The sequence below is a fragment of the Protobothrops mucrosquamatus genome, unplaced genomic scaffold, assembly GCF_001527695.2.
Source record: "Protobothrops mucrosquamatus isolate PMUCROS unplaced genomic scaffold, P.Mucros_1.0 scaffold1035, whole genome shotgun sequence".
Lineage (NCBI taxonomy): Eukaryota > Metazoa > Chordata > Lepidosauria > Squamata > Viperidae > Protobothrops > Protobothrops mucrosquamatus.
In genome coordinates, this window is record NW_015387267.1 from 542,709 (window position 1) to 557,468 (window position 14,760).

Below are 14,760 nucleotides of genomic sequence, written 5' to 3' on the forward strand. Positions count from 1 at the left end.
ATTCCTTTACTCCAAAATCTTATTATTAAGGTGTATCTCACAAAAATTTAAAAGCTTGAATTATTCCTTACACCATGTAGTATAGTGGTGCTCAGTCATGCAGCCTACTTGGGCTATTCAATAATTCTGAAAAAAAAGCCACAAAATTATTTTAAGAAGAAATGGAAATAAACTTTTTGCAAGCTGTTCTGATTGTCCTTGAGGAACAACAGAATGCAAGTGAATTATTAACTAATAAAATTTGATAACCATTTGGATGTAGTGGTTAAGACACCAGGCTAGAAACTGGGAGACTGTGAGTTCTAATCCCACCTTGGGCACAAAAGCAGCTGGGTAATCTTTGGCTAGTGACACCTTCTCAGACCCAGGAAGGTATCAACTGCAAACCACTTCTGAAAAACCTTGCCAAGAAAATTGCAGGGATTAATCCAGACAGTTGCCAGGAATCAACAGTGACAGGAAGGAACAAAATAAATAAATAAATATTTAAGATTCATATATGTCTACCTGGTATCAAATCCACGAACTACAGCTCCCATTGATTTAGCTGCTCCTGCAGATGCTAATCCAGCAACTCCACCTCCAATGATCAGAACCTACATCCAAGCAAAGAATTATAATAACTTATACCAATCTAAATTGCAAATACTAAATGGCTGGCATGAATCAACATAGAGTGAAGATATAGGATGGTTTTAAGTAGCACCCAACAGCACATGTTTGCCTAAGAACATAAAGCTTCTTGAAAAGAAAAATACTAGCCAATCAATAGTATTGAATATCAATTATCCAACCCTTAAGGATTTTGCTGGGGAAAAAAATAGCAATCAATACAAGTACTGTTGAATTTTCCCATAGTCGAATGTCTGATTTCCAGTTGATTACCCAGCTTCAGAAAACTTGAATGGTATTTAAAAATAAAGATTTCTGAAACAGTCATATGCCTCATTCTTCTGATTCCATACATGCAAACAATAAATAGCACTGGTTTAAAAATCTAATTTCTTCAGTCATATCTAGAAATGGCCTAAACAATTTCCATCGTACTCTTGTCAACTGCAAAGAATCGGGACCACACATTAAGTTCCAGTTGATTTATTGCTCAAGCCTATACACCAGAATCTAGTCAACTAACTGTCAGCACTAAATTGGCATTAGGCAAGAGTCAATGGGATTCCAGAGGAATTGGACTTGGAACATTTGTGGACATGTAACAAATCTAGGCTGAGTTGTCTCTTGACTACACCTCTAGGTTCTGTCTCTTCTCCTACAGCTTTGCTTGAAACACAAAGAGCTAGTCAGGTGCACGACTACATTAGTACCATTATAAACACAGAATTACTGGGTTACACAATAAAAAATGCAAGTATTCTTACAGGAACCACATTTTTTTCAAAATTACAAACATGTCTTTAAAAAAGAATTTAATGGAGGAAAAACCTTTTAAAAAGCCCAGTGCAGTTTGCAATTGTGGAACAATAATTAGGAGGAAAAAAGAAAGCAAGAAAGTAATCATACTGAATTGCTTTAATTCTGTAGAACATCACATCATGCTACCTTTCACTGTAACCCTGCATGCCTAATTTATCCTCCTCCTGCTTGACACGGAGAGAAAACATCACTTTTGATTGGGCTTATCTTTAGACTAAAGAGGTTTTGCCAGACTTTTTTTACAAATCTGAAGTTTATTTTTCATCACTATAAGGAATGAAAGCTTGACTTCAAAAGATTCTATCGGATGCTGAGTCACGCTTTCCATACTTGTTTGCAAGAAACTATTTGTGAAACCTGGAGAAGAATTTTCAGCATTCTTGGCAAGAATTATGTTATCATTAACAGATATCAGATAGTTTCTGAGTGCCAAGGTAACTAGTTTCTCTGTTAGCTGGGAAGAACGGAATTTACTCTTCTCCTCCTTCAGTAGAATTTGGAGGTACTGTCTGTACTTTTATAGTAATACTGAAGAACAGGGCAGCACATGACAAAATCATTTAATATTTTAAAACATAGTCCAGAATGGATGTAATTGTCTTCCACTTTGGAAGAAATAATGTAGAAAATCCAATACTAGCAGATTATATTTTGTATTGTAGTAATAGAACACAAATGTTACAAAAGATTGCATGGCTCTGTACAGGACTGCAATGAAACATATCACTTCAGAAAATTATTTCAGCTATGATGCTAATGACTGGACTAGTCATGTTATTTAGCCTGAAGTCAAGATTAAAATTACAGAATCATCCTATCCATAATAGCAGTTCATCAGACAAAGGTATTAACATGTAGAAATGACAGACATTTTACTATTTACCAGCAGCAGTAAGCCAGATTTTATATTAATTTTATAATCTGAATATCTTAAGCTTTAGTTTGAGAGACATTTGTAAGTTACTCATTATTCATTACAATTCAACAAATCACTGCCAACATCAAAAGAAATTACATTTGATTTATTAGGGAAAGGTTAAACAGAGTCTCTGGAGAAGAAAACTCACTAAAAGAGATTATAATCAGCATATGAAGGCACAAAGAGCATTGCTACCTGCTTATGATTGATTCATTACCCATTTTTCCCACACATACCTTAGCTGGAGGAACTTTGCCCGCTGCCGTGATCTGACCGGTGAAAAAGCGACCAAAATGATTAGCTGCAAGTACAACTGCCTTGTAACTGTTAAAAGAAGGAAGACTAGCCATCAGTATTATTGCATTTACATTTTTCCATAGATATAGTATGGTTTCTGAGTGTGGCTTCAGAGAGTAGCATTTGCTGATCTACCCATCTACCCTCTGTTCCCATTCACAAAACCAATATAGCATAAAGAAGGGGTCCCCAACCCCTGGTCCGTGGACCGGTACCAGGCCACAGCATGCCAGCAACCGGTCCGCACAAACAAGCAAAGCCCCATCCGTGGGATACAGGCAGCACACAAAACCACACACTCTCCGGTCCACGGAAAAACCTTTCTCCACAGAACCGGTCCCTGGTGCCCCAAAGGTTGGGGACCTCTGGTATAAAGGATAATTCAAATGAATCTGATAACTGAAAGTAAGAATGGGTTGCAACTGGTCATCAGAAAGCTGGACACAATGCAAATCATGGAATGAGAGAATCATGCCCAAGCACAGCTACTAACTGTGAAAAATAAGTTGTCATTGACACAATTTTATCAATCTGTTTGCCATCAATTTTGTATGCTTCAGTTGCTCCAGGTATCAAAATATGAGTCAGCCTGACAAAGCAGTTCACGTACAGGGAAGTTAAGTCCATGGAAACACACCATCAGCTACAGAAGTTCACAGCAAAACTTCAGGCTGCTATTTTGAGCCCAACGTCAAATGGTGGTTATGAGGAAATGCTGAGAAACCACCTTGAACTCCTGGAGGACATGATGGATGTTAATCTAACATAAACAGATTTGTTTACAGCACTGCACCATTTTTACTTTTCTGCTTCTCTTGTAGCATGTCTCCTTCAGTTTCAGATTTCCTGATCACAGAGAAGTCCTTCTTCAACAAGTGAATATGATAAACTTGTGAGATGGGACACTATATAAATTTGATTAATAAATAATAAATAAATAGTGGCTTCAAATTTTTGTTCTTCCTTTGAACTAAAATACAGGTAATCCTTGACTTACAACCATTCTTCAATGACCATTCAAAGTTACAACAGCAATGAAAAAAAGTGACTTATGACCATTTTTCACATTTATGACTGTTGTAGCATGCCCACAGTCAAGTGATCAAAATTCAGAGGCTTGGCAATGGGATGTAATCATGATGGTTGCAGTGTCCTGGGGATCATATGATCACTTTTTGTGACCTTTTGACAAGCAAAGTCAACGGAGAAGTCAAACTCACTTAATAACTGCAATGATTGGCTTCACAACTGTGGCAAGAAAGTTCATAAAATGGGCAAAGCTCTCTTAAATGTTTTGCTTAGCAACAGAAACTTTGGGCTCAGTTGTGGTCGTAAGTTGAGGATTACCTGTAGGCCTTACTTTCTGAGAACTTTCCAATTGTTAGAAACTGGAATTTCTTTGTTCTCTGTCTGGACCAGCTTAAGGGCAATGAATTTGTTCTGCTCACTGAAGAGGAAAGCACACATTTGTCTGAAATATGAATTCCACTCCATTTCAAATTCTTTATTAGTAGAATTCTGCAAATGAGTAAAAAAAAATATGTGGCATCATACCCAGCAATGTTGGCCATAGAGCTGAGAGCATCATATCCCTGAGCAATGGTCACACGTGGAACCTGATCCATAGCCAAGACGGTGGTGTTTTTTTCTGCTAATTTGTTCATCAGATCTGGGTTTTGAGCTGGATAGATAAAACTGATCAGAGTACCATGTGATTTTAAAAGCTCAATCTCGTGGACACCAAGTACAGAATTAAACACTGGAGCCCTCACCTAGAGAGGAGTAGAAAAAGAGTAAATCACAAAAACTCATAATGCAAGAATGAAAATAAAGTAAAATAAAGCAATATTCTAATATATTAATTTTTAAAAGCATTTCATATGCTTTGTTCTAATTGCTGTATTTATTTTGTGAACTCCAAGTGGAATAGGCCTACAAACGTGGTAAACAAATAAATAAAATGCTATTTAATAATTTTGTGCTTAATAGTTACATTATTACATATAATTTATTAACATTACCAATTTATAAATTATTATATTAAGACATGTAAGTCCTAAATTGGATTAAGATTCAAAATAGCAATTAGTTATTTGTTTAAAAAAGAAACACCATAAGGACTGGCGCTGGATAAGGAGACAAGGAGAAGGACAGAGAATTTTTAATTCTTTCTTCTCAGCTGGATGGGGCTGCAATGTCTGCCAATTGTACTGGAGGGACAAGCCCTATTTCGGTTACCTAGAAATGTTCTTCCAATGCAAAAGGGTATTGGAAAAGAAGAATCCAGAATCTACACAGTTGCTAATGGTGTGGAAGATTTAATTTTTCCTTTCTTTACAATAGGAAATTCCTTTAGTTAATGGTACATAAATTTTTAGTCAATGATTCATGGTTCGTTCTGAACTCTCCCCTTAGGGCTATAAATCTCTCACAAAACATTTCAGAAATGACCTTGTAATGTTTTGGAGAGCATGAGCTACTGGACAAGGACAATGTCTTGCATATTTTTTAAGTTGGGGCATCCTAGTTGCCAAATCATGCTTTATAATGCCTCTTCCCAAAGACTCTGCTGTTAGTTAATGTAACACTTGCTGTGTCATGATAACAAAAGATGAAGAGTTCCATTCCTGAGATCACCTAATAATCACCTAATCACCTGAAAAAATATTTTATCAGAATTCCTGGGCAGATTTTGTCCACCAATGTAAGTCAGTGGTTCTTAAGCTGTTTGACCCAATTATCCTTCTCCCAGTCTTGAATAGCATCACTAACCTTAACCTCCCCCCCCCAAAAAAAATCACACAGTTTTACAAAAACAACTTACAAACTGGATCCTCAGCTCACAAACAAGCAATTACAAATTGCTCCATTACTACTAGGATACGCCCAAACTATCCTTGCAGTAATTATCCCTACTTTAAGAAGAATTGGTCTAGTTGAGTATTTCTCAAGGTCATTTCTCATCAGGAATGCTGATTTTAAGTGAAAATAGATGATTCAAAACAAGGAGGAGTCAGATTGTTGAAAGTTAGCTAGTTAACTAGTTATTATTTGATTTGATTTTTTTTTTAGATTAGTGTTTCTCAACTTAAACTAATTTAAGATGGGTGAACTTCAACTCCCAGAATTCCCCAGCCACCCATGCTGGCTAGATAATATTATATAAAATAATAAATTATCTAACTATATAGCTTTCACCAACTTTACTCCTCCTTGTTTTGAATCATTTATTTTCACTCAAAACCAGCATTCCTACTGTCAATGGAGACAGAAGGGTAGGGAAGGACAATTAATCATCATTAACGTTTCAGTCTGCCGGAAGCAGAATGTTAACACAGTGTTGCCACTGAAAAGTAACCGCAAAATGGACTTTGCTCAGTCAACAGTTTGCCTAATAACTGCATTTGCTCTTCAACAACTGAAGTTTGCTCTCTGCAAGACAAAGCTTTATCAGATGTGCTTTGTCCTAGTTCCAAAAAACCTGGGTCTGAATTTCTAATGCTATGTATGTTTTTAAAATGTATTGCTGGTGAAAGATTTCAAATAATAAATCTAGCTAGTAAAAGTGACTGAATTTTATAACTCAAATGCCATGATTTATACCACCATAGATCAAAATACACTATGTACTATGCAAATAGTATTTTAAGATGATGTTTGAAGAATTAGGATAGGCCCACAGTTCCCAATAGCTAGCAGCACAGCAAGTCCTATATGAGGATACATAGCGATTATGTAGCAAGTCTCTTACATAGAGAGCCATTACAGTGTAGTGGTTAAGGTGCTGACTTAGAAACCAGGAGATTCTGAATTCTAGTCCCATCTTAAGTGTGAAAGATGGCTGGGTGACTGTGGACCAATCACTCTTTCTCAGCCCAACCTACCTCGTAGGGTAGTTGTGAGAAAAATAAGAAGCAGGAGCATTAGGTATGCTTGCCACCTTGGTATGTGCAATTTTTCAAAATCAAACTTTTGAATTCAACATGGCTACTTCCTGAGTTCAAAATGGCTTTGGATATTTGAAACTGTTGCATCCCATTTGAAATGGCTATTTCCACCACTTGGGACATGTTTTGAGCTGGAAATGCTTCCAAAATGATCAGAACGATTAATTTCAAATGCAAATCAACTTCTTTGAACTTAATGATTTTAACAAATTGAATTCAAAAAGTTTTCCATAATGCATATATATAGGTAATCCTCACTTAACCACCACAACTAGATCCCATCATTAAGCGAGACACCATGTGATCATGATCTGTGATTTTACTGCTTGCTTCTCAACTAACTGCGCATCCGAAGCCTGCTGTGAAGCACACAAATGGCAATCACTTGACTATGGGAATATTACAATGATTGTAAGTGTGACAACCAGTTATAAATTTACTTTTCAATGTCATCATAACTTTGAATGGTCAATAAAGTGAGGACTGCCTGTATATACTTAAATTTGTTTTGACAGACTTCATGCATTTTCATTGTCAGACAGGTTCCCTGTTATTTATTCCATGTTGACTGACCAGCACCTTAAGGATAAACTGATGAGAGTCGCACTGGCTTCCTTTAATATTCCTTATCCCATAGGTCTACTGTATATGCAGGCTCTCTGAATTCAAATGAGTTTTCCTGAAATTCCTCTTTCACATGTCTGGTTTTTACATTAAACACCTGTAGCCTTCTATCTACTTACATTTAGGAAGCTGATACTGCTTTGTCTCCTACTAGTGCCTGTGTGTTCCTACCAATTCCAAAAATGTGGTCAAAATATCTATGAGATAAATCTGTCCCACCTAATCCTTCATTAATAGAGATTTATCCTGTTTCCTTAAATGAGTCTCTTATAGATAAGCAATTCCTGACCGTAATGATTTTAAATATGCTAAGATTATGTTTCTAGGATCCCTGCAACTTTTTTACATGAAGACAAACTTCTTCCATAAATTTTACTCATTTTGAATTTGAAATTTTTTTTGTGCATCCTTATTATCTAGTTTTCAAATTTTATTTTTTATTTATTTAAGAAAATTTATATGACTGCCCAACCCATTCTCAGTGACTCAGACAGCTTAGATGGATAAAAACATACTATAACAACAATAAAAGAGCAATAACTCTCAACCTCTCTGTCAACAACAAAGTGGAGAAACACTTCTTTTTTGAAGAAAAACTTGAAGAGTATGATCTAATAGGAGTAGTAGTAAAAAAATAATTATTACCTTGAGAACTATGTCAGAAGCCAGTACTTCCTTGGTGCCCTGGATTCGTGCCCCAGCCTGTCTATAGTGGTCATCAGAGAACTTAGCAGTCTCTCCTGCATTTGACTCCACAATAACATTAAAACCCTGCTTAACCAGTGCTTGAACTCCAGCTGGTGACAAGGCAATCCTTTTCTCATTTTGAAAGATCTCCTTTGGAACACCTATACTCAGTTCCTTATATGGAATACCTATAAAGGCAGAAATATAAACATCAAATGAACTAACAGTTAAAAGCCTGAACATATTATAATATCCTATGCAAAAGTATTATTTGCATGTATCGTAAATCAATTTTTAATAAGCATTTAAAGCATTCTTATTTCAAACACAATAAATTTTAGGAACATCATGCACAAAGCTAAAAATAATATTTTACCATTTTATTATTGCAGTCTTCCCCTACCTGACAAATTCAAATGTAATGGATCTCCAACTCCTATAATTCTCAAATTTGAAGTAGGATGCTACTCCAAAAAGGGTTATAAAGAAAGCATGTCTCCAAGGTCCCATAACATGACCACATTTAAGGGAAGGGACCTACAGCATGCAATGTTTCATCTGAGAGTCTATCAACATCAATGTATCCCCAAATACTGTGAAAGCTATTCTTGATTCACATACATGATAATAGCCCTAGGGTGCCAACAGTCAGGAAGCAAGCACGGGTAATTATTTAGTAGCTGAGAGTTTCATTTATTTTTTGGGGGGTGGAGTGGGGGAGATACCAGAGAGAGAGGAGGAAAAGGTCTATAATGCGTGATGTGAGCAAAGTCAGGATTTTGTTTTATAACTAGGGTTGATAGTTTTGGGGGGTTTTTAGTTTACACTTCAATATTCCATCTTTGCCATCTCAAGATGTCAGTTTTGAGCATAAAGTCAAGAGGTTCTGGGAACCACGAAAAGGGGGCTTTAGAGATATTAGTCTCTTGCTTGCTATAAAGATTCTCTTTTATGTACAACTCTGTGAAGGTTCAAGTTAATTTGTGGTAGTAAAGTGATACATATTAAAACTCTTCGGTATACACACTGTGGAATTAACCCTTATGAGTATGAGAGAGGTTAAGCATGCCTTGAAGACAGCAGATCCATCAAATAATCCAACTACATACAGTATACATGATTAAAGGTGAGGTATGAATGGCTGTGAATCAACATCTACTTATTAGTTCTGCTGACTGAACACTAATTCCTGTTCTGTCACATTTGAAAGAGCAGATGCAGAATGCATGGTGATATTTAACAATAATTGGTTCTGTTGAAGAAGCAAGTGCAGTGTCCCTGACTCCTTTATCTCTCATCAAAAGGAAAGTCCCAGCACAAATTTTGTGCTGGATAAGCATAAGCAGAATAGAAAACAACAGTGGGAACTGCAGCTATCACCTATGGAGGGATCCTGCCTACAATATGGGTGCCATCACAGAGTACCACTTGCTTATAGGAGATATAGTAATCCTCAACTTACAACAGTTCGTTTAGTGACCTTCCAAAGTTACAACAGCACTGAAAAAAGTGACTTATGACCATTTTTAACACTTACAACGATTGCAGCATCTTCATGGTCACATGATTAAAATTTAGAAGCTTGGCAATTAGCATGTATTTATGACAGTTGCATTGTGTCGGGGGTCATGTGATCACCATTTATAACCTTCCCACTGATCAAAGGGGGAAACCAGATTCACTTAACAACTACGATTCACTTAAGAACCCACAGGAGTCACTTAACAACTGCAGTGCTTTGCTTTACAGCTGTGGCAAAGAAGGTCATATAATAGGCCACTTGCTTAACAACCGTCATAATTTTGAAGGGTCACTAACTAACCGATCATAAGTCAAGGACTACCTGTAATTAATCAAGGCAACAAGAATTGATTACCTCTTAGGAAGAAGTTCAAATTTCTTAAGAGCTCTATCTTAAGCATGCATTTATTAGTATAGCTGAAGAAGCACACACAAGTCCGCTTTCCCACACAATTTAATTTTATTCCAAAATTCAAGCAGCAATGTACATACTAAGGATATTACTATGCAGATTCTTAATACTCTCTATGGATATTTTTCTTGGTATGGCAAAATTTCTGGAAGATACCTGTTGGAGAAGACAACTACTGTAATACAAGTGTTCTATGTACATAATGAAATTTAAGTTTTCCATATTCGTAATATTTTTTCAAAAATATGTTTGATGCATACTTTTATCAGTTTTTTCTATTATATTCCATTCCAGCTTGTGCATAACAAAGAATTAGATTCAGTCCTACAGACAAAATAAATTGAACTCATAAAATATTTTATAGTCAATCAAATGTTCTATTCAACTACATACTTCACTTCTTCTGTCCTATCAGGAAAAGAAAAAGACAGAAATATATTTCTCTGAAGGCAGAATAAGCACAAAGGCAATACTTCTCGTATATAACAAGCTAAAAAAAGATATAGGAAGTTATTCCCATTTGGTTCATCAGGAACCCCCTTTAACTGTGTTGCATTATTTACAAAGCTAACTATTGTTAAAGTGATATAAAAACCACAGCTATTAAAAATAAAGATTAAAATGTTTTTTTCTGGGAATCAGTCCAATTAATAAACCTCAGTTACTCTTAAAAATCTCACAATTAAGCAGAAATACAGAACTGAAAGAAGGCTGGCAAGTACAGGTAATTCTCGACTTACAACAAACAGTTAATTCAGTGATCGTTCAAAGTTACAACCGCACTGAAAAAAGGGACATCACCATTTTTCAAAAGTTACAACCATTGTAGCATCCCCATGATCATGTGATCGAAATTCAGATGCTTGGCAACTGGTTCATACTTATGACCATTGCTGTGTCCCAAGGTCACGTGATCCCCTTTTGCAATATTTGGACAAGTAAAGTCAACGGGGAAGTCAGATTCACTTAACAACCGGGCTACCAACTTATCAACTGCAGTGATTCACTTAACAACTGTGGTCATAAAATGAGGTAAAACTCACTTAACAAATGTCGCATTTAACAACAGAAATCTGGGGCTGAATTATGGCTGTAAGTCGAGGACTACCTGTAGCTGGCTTTGTTGACCTTCATCATGACTCCTTGAGTGGTCTTCCACAAGATAAAAATAGAGGGACTAACCAATCACAGCCACTTATATTAGTAATAAAAAGTCTAAACTAGGAATTCTATAAAAGAAATTGTTGTAAAGATTACTCACTAATGCTAAGGTGGGGAATAAAACTGCAAAATGTGTACCTCATAATTGGTTTACTATACCAACAGCTCTAGAAGCTGCTCGCCTGTATTCAGAGTTCTGCAGGAAGAGAAGAAAATAGCCTAATACAGTAAAATGAAATGAAGACAAAAGAATGCAATGAATAACATGGAGGAAACAGATATCCTTGCAATCAAATTTACTTATAGTTCAAAGGAAAAAAGACCTATTAAAAATACACAAGGACACAATTTTCAATAAAGATATATTACCTTAAAGAGCTGAAGCAACATAAAAGAAATACAAAAATGAAAGGAAAGAAAGGAAAAAAATTAAGCTGTGAAGGCTGGCAATCAGCCACTGGATGAATGGTAGGCTTAGATAAATTCCAAAAATAATCATAGATCCTGAAGGGTGTGTAAGAACTGTAGGTTAGGTGCTATAGGTAACAAATAAAAATGGATTTTGTGCATTGATGTATTAGGAGACTAATTTTAGCCACAGTTCCTCCAACACAATAACTTTCAGGTGAGCCAGAATGTAACTCTCATCATACCAGGTAATAGAGCCATTGATTTTTCTGATTCGACTTACAACCACAATTGAGCCCAAAATTTCTGTTGCTAAGTGAGACAGTGAAGTGAATTTTACCCCATTTTACAAGCTTTCTTGCCACAGTTGTTAAGGGAATCATTGCCATTGTTAAGTGAATCTGGCTTCCCCATTGACTGCTTGTAAGAAGGTTTGCCAAAGTTGATCACATGACCCCGAGACACTGCAACTGTCATAAATATGAATTTTGATCACATGACCATGGGGATACTCTAGCAGTGGTAAGGGTGAAAAATAGTGACACGTCACTTTTTTCATTGCCACTGTAACTTCGGTCACTAAATGGACCGTTGTAAGTTGAGGACTACCCGTAATCTCTTAACTGAAAAAAGATATAAGTGAAAGCTAGTATTCTAAGGACAAAGGACTAATTTCTAGCAACATATTTTTGTATGAAATGCCCTTGAGTCCCATAGCAGGAGCAATGGAACAGGAGAAAAAAATTAGCAGATCTCGTTTAAGATCTCAAAGTCTTCCAAGAAGTTTTTTTCTGACTACACAGGTCATGCTAGACTTACAAACATGCATTAAATGTTCAAATTTATAACAGTGTTGTCAAAAGTGATTTATGACCAGTCCTGACATTTATAACCATTGTGGCATCCCCAGAGTCATGTGATCACAATTCAGGCACTTGGCAACCAGCATATATTTGCATCCTGGGGTCCCATGATTGCCATTCCGATCTTCCCGGAGGGCTTCCAGCAAGCAAAGTCAATGCGGGAAGCCAGATTTGCTTAACTGTGTGATTCGCTCAAAGACCATGGTTTAAAAAAAAAGGTAATAAAATCAGGTGCAATTCACTCAACCACACCACTTAGCGACAGAAGTTGCAATCCCAACTGTGGTCGTAAGTCGAGGATTACTTGTACCCACCAAATGCTCTCAAAATTCTAAATGAAACTTTTAGTGTAAAAAGGGAGGGGGGGGTTGTATGCAGATAATTCACTTTCTTGATCTTAAACTTTTCATATTAGCCACTGGCAAAAATTAAGTATTAATACTTCCTGCACCGTTAAATTACTGAAAACCCTGGGTTTTTCAATTTTTTTTTTTACTTAAAAAAAGAAAAATGCAGAGGATCCATTTCAAAAGACTAGTATACCATTAATTTTCACTTTCGCTTTATTCTCCATGCCTTTTATTTGAGCTAGCCTTAGTCATTGACAGCCACCATTCTCCCTCCCCCCACCTCCTCCTCCTCCTCCTGCCATGTGCCAAACTTCAAGGAAGAGAATCTCCAGGCAGGCATCCTTCCAGGCATTCTAAGTGTGTGTATAAACATGTCTTTCAGTGATTTAATCAGAAGAAAGTACCACCCATTGTTTTCTGGCTACAGAATGCAAATGCTCTTCAAAGAAAACAATTTCCTTTAACAAAGCAAATATGCTCCAGTGACTGAAGTTGCTATTATAGTTATAAAATTTTGTAATTAAAAGTGGGTTTTGCTGACTCTTTTTTCTGGAATTCTGCATTTATCTGCTGGTACTCAATACCAAATCATTCCGCAGCAATTTCACCAGCTCAGCGTTTTTTAGGATTACATGTTGCACTCCTCACTGCACCATAACTAGGAAAACATCCTGACTCTTCACTGATATGGTTTCTTCTGAATTCTTTGTTTTTTCATTAAAACATCATTTTTAGGCACACTCTTTATCAGTCTGCCAAGATTCCTCAGCATTATTTTCTGCAGAAAACATTACCAATGTCTCAGTTTGGGGTGGGGGTGAGTCTTTTTTTTTCCTTTTTTTTGCAGGTTACTGCAGGTTTTTTGCAGTACTACCACAATTTTCTGTTCCTTCTATTCCTGGATTATGTTGCCTACTTATGACAAACCAACTGACTTTCACTCATGCAATTATTTCTTATGTATTTTATACTAAGAAGCAAAAAACAGAGGTGAAATTCTATGAGAGTCAAGTACAGCAGGGCTTTTCAACCTTTTCACCCATTGTACCACTTTTAGGATATGGCAATATCCGAGTACCACCAGTCGCCTAGCAAGGTGTCAAAAACCTGACGAACCCCCCCCCCCAAAAAAGGAAAAAAGTGATAAAGTACAGGTAGTCCTCGACTTACAACAATTCGCTTAGTGACTGTTCGAAGTTACAATGGCACTGAAAAAAGTGCCCCCCAAGGCACAGCCGAGCAAGACACCTGCCTGCCCACCCGGCGGCACTCTTCCTGCTGTCCGAGGTTTTCATGGTTGTGAGGATTGGCAGCGGAGGTGGGGTGGCGGGTGTTTGGTTTTTATTCCCCCCCCCCCATCTGCTGGGTGGCTGCATCAAGTTTTGGTCACTTCACATGACCCTGGGACACTGTGTCCGTCATAAACATGAATCAGTTGCCAAACATCTGAAAGTAAATCACAAGACCCTGGAGATGCTGCAACATTCCAGCTGATTGGCGCTTCTTCTGGGCTCAGCAGAAGCGCCAGGATCAGTGCTGAGATCCAGCTGGAGCCTGGCGCTGATCCTGGCGCTTCCACTGAGCCCTGACAGCCCTGCAGCTCCAGCCATCTCTCGTTCAGGCTTGTGCGGTGCTGCCACCAGTTCAGCTCATTCCCCTCCCCCGCTACCACTTTTCTAGGATGGTTGCGTACCACCTTCCAGGTGCCAATGTACCACAGGTGGTACCCGTACCACTGGTTGAAAAGCCCTGAAGTACAGTACTTATCATCTATCCTTTAGCTCCATGGATGAACCAAACACACAGGTCTATGCAGATGCACATTAATGGAAGTTTGAAAATTTCAGTTGGACAAGTTTTGGTTTTGTCACCATGGCCACAACAAAATCATTCTTACAGAGTGAAAAAAGATTTTGAAACTAAAAAAATGACTTTCGGCCACATAGAAAGTTACCCAGCCCAAATCCACACAACGTCCAAAATTCCTTAGTTAACCTCTGGCTTCCTTAAAAAGTGAATTATAATTATATTATTTCAAAAGTCTGCCCAGAGTCTCCTCAGTGTGAGGGAAATTATATAAATTTAATAAATACTTAAATACATAAAATACGATGGTACTTATCATCAGTCTTTGCCACCA

At 37.2% G+C, this 14,760-nt stretch overlaps 1 protein-coding gene across 1 annotated transcript in view; it reads right to left on the reverse strand.

The window, feature by feature from the left end:
• Nucleotides 1-14,760, reverse strand: part of LOC107291021 (NAD(P) transhydrogenase, mitochondrial) — a 57,893-nt gene that overhangs the window by 39,318 nt on the left and 3,815 nt on the right. The window contains exons 2-5 of the mRNA XM_015819969.1: nt 7,864-8,093; nt 4,202-4,419; nt 2,587-2,674; nt 508-596 (exon numbers count right to left, since the gene is read on the reverse strand). Of these exons, the coding sequence (XP_015675455.1) occupies nt 508-596; nt 2,587-2,674; nt 4,202-4,419; nt 7,864-8,093 (625 nt within the window). The remainder of the gene's footprint in view (nt 1-507; nt 597-2,586; nt 2,675-4,201; nt 4,420-7,863; nt 8,094-14,760) is intronic.